Raw genomic sequence first — 7159 nt, 5'->3', positions numbered from 1 at the left:
CTACTCTGTTGTGGTGCGCGGGCTTCTCGTTGCGGTGGCTTCTCTTGCTGCAGGGCACGGGCTCTAGGCTCGCGGGCTTCAGTAGTTGCAGCACGTGGGCTCAGTAGTTGTGGCTTGAGGGCTCTAGAGCGCAGGCTCAGTAGTTGTGGCGTGTGGGCTTAGTTGCTCCGTGGCACGTGGGATCTTCCCGGACCAGGGCTCGAACCTGTGTCCCCTGTATTGGCAGGCGGAATCTTAACCACTGGGCCACCAGGGAAGTCCCTATCCCCACCTTAATATATGAGAAAACTGAGACCCAGAGAGGCAAAGCAACTTCTCCCAAATCCCTCACCAGGGAGTGGACGATCAGGGACTAAAACCCAGGTCTGCGGGGTTCCAATGCTTGGTTCAGTGCCACAACAACAATAACACCTCCGTGTTGCTGTCCAAATTAGGCACTTTGCTTGCAATGTCTTCACATCTAACCAAAGAAGCAATATTACCCACTTTACAAATGCTGAGTAAGGGCAACCAATCTGCCATGGCCGATGAGTGGCAGAGCCTTTCTGGTTCCAGGGCCTTCCTTCTTTCCTCTATTACAAACTGACCAACAGCAGGTTTTTGGGGGGGGGTGGTGAGCCATGGGAGGGGGTGCTCAGAGGCCCTTGGCACTAGCGGGACGAGTCCTGGATCAGTGGCTGGGCAGGGAGAGGAAGCTGGCCAGAACACGAGCCGCCTCGCGGTCCACCAGCACCTGCCACCTGCCCCTCACAGCCCCCCGGTCAAGATGGCAGGAGTCGCTATCCTTATCCAACAGGAAAACCAAGGCTCAGAAAAGAAAAGTGAGTTCACCAAGGTCACATAAGCTTGTGAATGGCTGAGATGGCCCTAGATCCCAAGTTTCCTGAACTCTAGCCCCATGCCCTTCTGTTGTGGGGTGATTCAGGTGTCCAGTGTGGGAGAGGCTTTGAGAATATCTGTGGCTGCTCCAGGAGCCTAGAACCACCATAGGCCTATTGGCACTGACCTAGGCTGGGACCTATGCTCTGAGGCCCAGGCCATTCCACGCTGTCCACCTGCACGCCCCTTGCTCAGGCCTCCCAGAGTCAGGCACGGACCGGGGAAGGCACGGGGCATCCAACCACCCCTGTCGCCACAGATGGAGGTGGTGATTTAAGGAAGATGGATGGGTAGCTGGAAGGATGTTCAGGCCCCAGGCTGTGACCTGGGGACTTGTCAAGGGTCCCCTACCTCATCTACAACTAAGGGTGAATAATACCGTCCCAAGAGGCATACTGTGGGTGGTCTCACGATGAGCTAATGGAAAATGGAAGTACACTCAAGTCCAGAGTGTTGGCCTTTATCATGAATATTAGGCTCCTTCCTGCTGCAAGGGTTTGTTCCCTTGCCCACCTCCCCCTGCCCCAGAGTCCAGCCTGGAGCAGGCCCAGCGAAGCAGAACGACCCTCCCAAGGAGCTGTACCCACCGCTGCTGTCTATGTGTGCTGGACAGATCCCCGGCACCACATCGGCCCTGGTGAGGAACTGGAAGAGGCCCTCAGATCAGCTGGAGGACCAGGGGCAGGGCGTGGGTGCACAGCCCCCGCCTCGGCCCCGTGCCTTCCTGGCCGAGGTAAAGCAAATGCGAGCTCGGAGGAAGACGGCCAAGATGCTGATGGTGGTGCTGCTGGTCTTTGCCCTCTGCTACCTGCCCATCAGTGTCCTCAATGTCCTCAAGAGGTGAGAGCGCATGGGGAGTGGGTGGGGGTGGGGAGAGGTGGTGGGGTCAGAGGAAGGAACTCTCTCTGCTTCGGAGAAAGACCTGGCTCCACCGCTCATCCACTCTGTGACCTTGGGGGAGTAATTTCTCTTCTTTGAGCCTCAATCTCCTCATCTGTAGAATGTGAATAACAACCGGCCTTGCCTCCTAGGGCTATCGTGAAAATTCTCTGTCTGGGCACTCAATCATCAGGTTGTCAGGGCTCGGAACGGAGTGAAAGAGTGCACGGGACAATGTCCTGCATTCCCGGAGGCGACATCTGGCGGGAGAGAGAATGGACATGTATTACAATGTCAGCCAGGGAGAACTGCTTTGAAGAAAAAATAGGGAAAGGGGATAGAGAATGACAGTGACAGGGTTGGTGGGGTTAAAAAAAAAAAAGTTTTTTAGATGTAATGGTTAAAAAAAAAAAAAAAGCCTCTCTGAGGAAGTGACATTTGGCAGAGACTTGAAGGAAGGGAGGAACCACACTCACAGGTGTCTGGAAGAATAGCAAGTGAGAGGCCATGGGGTGGGGGTGGGGGTGGGGAGGGGGGCAGGGCAAGACCCTGGGCTCTTTGCCACGAGACAATCTCAGTGTGAGTTTGTGCTTGGTCACTTCCTGGCTGTGTGATCTTGGACATATCACTTTGCTTCTCTGAACCTCAGTTTCCCTATTTGAAAAATGGATGATGTCTATGACTCATCATGCTGCTACGGGGATGGATGATAAAGTGGAGGGGGAGCCCCAGGGGATCACAAAGCTGGTGACTGAGCAGAGGTACCCTGGTCCCTGTTCCTAGGCCCACTCTGGTCATACTTTCTGCGCCCAAGAACCCCAAACTGTGGTCAGGACCCCAGACTCAGAGGCCCAGGAAAGGGCTACCTGGTGGACAGAAGGGGCAGTAAGACTCGTACTTTACGGCCATTCATGAGCTATGTGACCTTGGTCAACTCGCCTTCCTTTTCTGAGTTTTCCTGTCTGGTAGATGAGGACGGCGACTCCTGCCCAACACACACACACACACACACACACGCACACGCACACGCACGCACACACACACACACACGCACACGCACACACATCTATCCCATTTCTGAGTGTCCTGCCCCCTGGTCCTAGGGTGTTTGGGATGTTCCACCAAGCCAGCGACCGAGAAGCCGTCTATGCCTGCTTCACCTTCTCCCACTGGCTGGTGTACGCCAACAGCGCCGCCAACCCCATCATCTACAACTTCCTCAGTGGTGAGTGGGCTGGGGACGCAGAGTGACTGAGGGTGGCAACAGTCCCCAGGACAACAGTCTCCCCATCTTCAACCCAGGCTGAATAAAGCATGCGGGGAAGGATACACCTGCTGCCTCCTGGGGATCATGACCCTGCTCTGGGAACTCCCACTCGGGGGGAAGACTTGTCCCCGCCCAAGAGCCCTGGTCTGAGTGGGAGACAGGCCACACTCCCAATAGTGGCCAAAGAGGTGACCAGCACCAGGACCCAGTCTGGCAGATTATGCAGACCACTGAGTGGGTGGGAGCGCAGGGGCTGGGCCAGCTCACCTCCACGCCTGCTTGATGCATGCACAGCAGGACTGCCAATCAGCCAGTCTGGTCAACACAGGCTCCAGATGGAGCCCCTGCCTGAGAAGATGACCGCATAATCGAGGCATCAGGGGGAAGGGAGGGCCACCAGCGAGGCAGCCCAGGGCCAGGAAACAGCTTCCCCATGCCCAGCTAGACACGTGCTGGCAGAGTGGCCCGAATTTGGGGGGGCTACCCCTGAATCCACCTGCCTCCAGCACCAGCCCTCCCACTCTCCCCTCTGCAAGTCCAGGCATCCCTGGTCCCCTGCCCCCGAGCCCAGGCCTCCTCTCTCCGCTGTCCCATAGCCCCCACCCCCTTCCACTACCTCCCGGTCTCAGGGTGGAAAGGCCCCACCCCGGGCCCCTGCCTGGGCTCAGCAGAGTGTGACTCACCAGACCTCTGACTCGGACCAGGCCTACAGAACTAACCAGACGACTGCTCAAGCCTGGACAACCTTTTGAGAGAAGGTTGAAAGGTTAAAGAAGGGGCTGGGGTCAATGCTGTAACCCTCACTGAGACTAAAGAATTACTCAACAAAGGCTAGCCGGGTGGTTTCCAGCTCAGAGGAGAGAACAGAAGAGATGAGCAAGCGGCAGAGGACACTTCAGGCAGAATTCCTGACGTGCATTCCTCCGTTTGGTCGACATTTACTGAGCGCCTACTGTGTGCTCGGCCCTCTGCTGGGCACCAGCCAGGCTTGCGGGGTGACTGAAACATGGTTTAGTTCCAGCACCATCTGTTGCCTGGTGTCCTCTGACTGTACAGGTGGCTGTGGTGGTCCCTCCTTCCCCACTGTCCCCTACCCTTTAAGCGAAGGCTTTGGAATTAGAACGGGGCCCAAATTCTGGCTGGTGACCTTGGGCAAGCCACTGCACCTCTGTGTGCCTCTGTGGAGCGAGGCTAAAGGACTCCAGGGCTTCAGGGTGCAGGGGTGAGCTGGGCGACAAACTCAGGCGCCCGGCACAGTGCCTTGTGCAAGGGCTGCTGCCGCTGTCATCTTCATCACCATGGGGCAGAGATGGGGAAAGCCTAGCCACAGATGGTGAGCCCTGAGCCCCTCCACCTACCCGCCAACGAGGGCAGAGGTGACCTGAGCTCCCTGAGCCAGACAAAACGTTTTCAGCCAGGCTCAGAGCCAGAGCGCAGTCAAGGAATCAGATGAAAATTGCATTTCTCCTTGGGAACCTGCTCCAGGGCCTCTGTCCTTACTCTCCCTGGCAGTGACGAGGTCGCCTTGGGGCTCTCTCCTGCCCAGCTCTACCCTTCCCTCCCACCCCCTCACAGGCAGCTTGGCTGGAGCTGCGTGGGTGTCCCTGGGCCCAAGGCCCCTTCCTGCAGCTTCTGTCTCCTTATGGCTGTGTCTTCTGTCTCTCAACCAAGGCAAATTCCGGGAGCAGTTTAAGGCCGCCTTCTCCTGCTGCCTGCCTGGCCTGGGTCCCTGTGGCTCTCTGAAGGCCCCCAGCCCTCGCTCCTCTGCCAGCCACAAGTCCTTGTCCTTGCAGAGCCGGTGCTCCGTCTCCAAAGTCTCGGAGCACGTGGTGCTCACCAGTGTCACCACGGTGCTGCCCTGAGCGAGGGCCATCCTGGTGGCAAAAGGGGGTGCAACCTATCCCCTGCCTGGGCTGCTCCTCTGGCTACGGGGGAACTGCCCCCACTCCTCGTGGAAAGACTGCTGGTTGCAGTGCGAGGCCGGGGCTCCTCGCCTCGTTTTCTGCCTGTTTAACTCTGGGCAGTGTCACTTCCCTTCTCTGAGCTGCGTCCCCTAAGCGGATTGATGTGAGGATTAAGCACGCTCAAGAAAGTGGAAAGCTCTCTGTAAAGTGTTATGGACAAGATTAACGTTGTGTTCCTCTCACTTGGCTATACTGCACAATACCATCCATCACTATCATCCTTCCAGAGCTTGGCCCTCCTCCCAAAGACCCCTCTCCTACCCAATCATAGATCCTCCCTGGAGTCTGCTATAAGGGTCCCAGCAGGCATTTCCAACTGGTCCAGGGGCTCTAAAGCCCAGGCTGCACTTGGCAGTGCTCCTTGAGGCCCATGTGAACTAATCGGAGCCCAGCCCTTCCCCAGTGGGAACAGAGCCCCACCCTCACCAGGTACCAAGTGCACACACCACAGACTGGACCCCGTTGGTTGTGCAGTGATAGAACACTCTCCATGAGGCCATTTGGTATGGAGGCCAGCAGCCTGAAGCAACTGTAATTAAAAGCCTGGCACTGAATGTTCCCTTTCCTTGTCATTGCTCAAAATCTGTGCTTCTTAGGTTAGGAGTGAGAAGGTGGGGAGACTGGGGGACGGGAGAAGACAAGGCAGTGCTGGAATGCAGCTATCTGCTGACCCCTCCCACCTCTCGTCCCCTAACACACGGGATCCCAGATGGCTCCTGGGCAGGCCTCAGAGCACACGTGCTCCTGCCCCCTCACGTGGCTCCGATCCTCTGATGCCAGGACCTCTTTCCTGGCCACATCTGTCTGCTCACGAGCCCAGCAGTCTATGGAAGGTAAGGGGGGTAGGGTGGGCAGACAGCGGGGTTAACAGACAGATTTACTGTTATCTTCACCTTCTTGGAAATCAGGGCTTGCATTTATTTTCTATGAACTCACAGATTAAAAAGAGAAAGCCAGAGACTGGGCTAGACGTGCTCCATCTGCCACCAAGATGATTAGAGGGCTGCCAGAGGCCCTGATCCTTGCTACCAGAGCAGGAGGTGGGAAGCAGTCTGAAGGACTCTCTGCTGAGAGGAGCGGGAGACATCTGGCAGAGGCCAGCTCGGCCATGCGCACCGCTGGGTCTGCTTAACCTGATTAATGACCTCACCCGTCAAGAAGTGGGGCAAACCGCGGCTCCTGCCAGGGGCCCAGCCCAGGAATGCTTTAGCACCCCTCCTCGTAGGCAGAGCAGGTGAAGGAGTGGTCTGAGCATGTCATCCTGATCTCCAGATGACTCACCAGCCCAGCTCACGTGAACACTGCCACAGATGAGCAGCTGTTGCCAGAGGGTACAGGGTGCCCCGCCCATTCTCCACTCCCCTCCTGCTAGCCTTAGGATCCAAAGCTGTTTGTCAAGTTTGTAGCCGGGCTTGGAGGGGCAGTGTGTGGAATGAGGTGTGAGGGCTGACCCCCAAGTCCAGGACCAACCATGGCCACAAGGAAGAACCCAGGTCCTGGGTTCCTCAACCCCAGCTGATCACAAAGGTGACAGAGTATGATTGACACTGTTCTAGACACAGGTTTCAGTAAACACTTGGCTCAGTGGGAGCAAAGAAACAACAGAAGCTTCCCCTAATGGCTGCAGTTCTACTCTATTCTCTGCGGGTTGAACCCAGCACCATGGTGGGCCTCAGGCCTCCATTTTGGGGGACTCAGATGAACTCAGAGGTGACCAGGATGCCATGGAATGAAGCTCAGTGAACAGCTTCTGGAGAGCCCGGGACTATCTGGCCTAGGGAAGGGAGGACCTGGGGGAATGTGGTGGCAGGTTCCAGATATCTAGAGGACTGGTATGCAGAAAGGGGTGAAATATGTTCTGGGTGGCCCAAGAGAGAAAACCATAGCCAATGGGTAGTGTTTTCAAGGTGGTGGGATTTGGAATCCACATCAAGAAGAAGTCCCTACTAGCCTAGGAGGAAATGGGCTGCCTGGAAAGGCAATGAGTTGTCATTGGAGGTTGGCAAGCAGAGACCAGACTCAAAGTGGGGTAATGGAGGGGGTTCTAGCTCTGCATGGGGGCTGGCCTCTGGGAACTGGATTCCACCTAAGTCTAGGATTCTTTTTTTTTTTTTTTTTTTTTGCGGTACACGGGCCTCTCACTGTTGTGGCCTCTCCCGTTGCGGGGCAC

General features: G+C 56.5%; 1 protein-coding gene across 1 annotated transcript; it reads left to right on the top strand.

Annotated features, from left to right (window-relative positions):
• Positions 1 to 1407: 1407 nt before the first annotated feature.
• On the top strand, positions 1408 to 6130 carry LOC102987036 (orexin/Hypocretin receptor type 1; the record flags this gene model as incomplete). Its single annotated transcript, XM_028485882.2, has 3 exons — positions 1408 to 1719; positions 2862 to 2983; positions 4697 to 6130. Coding segments are annotated over 3 exons (625 nt in total), but the record flags the coding sequence as incomplete, so codon positions are not given.
• Between the last annotated feature and the right edge of the window lie 1029 nt (positions 6131 to 7159).

This window comes from Physeter macrocephalus, unplaced genomic scaffold, assembly GCF_002837175.3.
Source record: "Physeter macrocephalus isolate SW-GA unplaced genomic scaffold, ASM283717v5 random_647, whole genome shotgun sequence".
In the NCBI taxonomy this organism is placed as follows: Eukaryota; Metazoa; Chordata; class Mammalia; order Artiodactyla; family Physeteridae; genus Physeter; species Physeter macrocephalus.
This window is presented reverse-complemented; position numbering and strand designations above follow the sequence as displayed.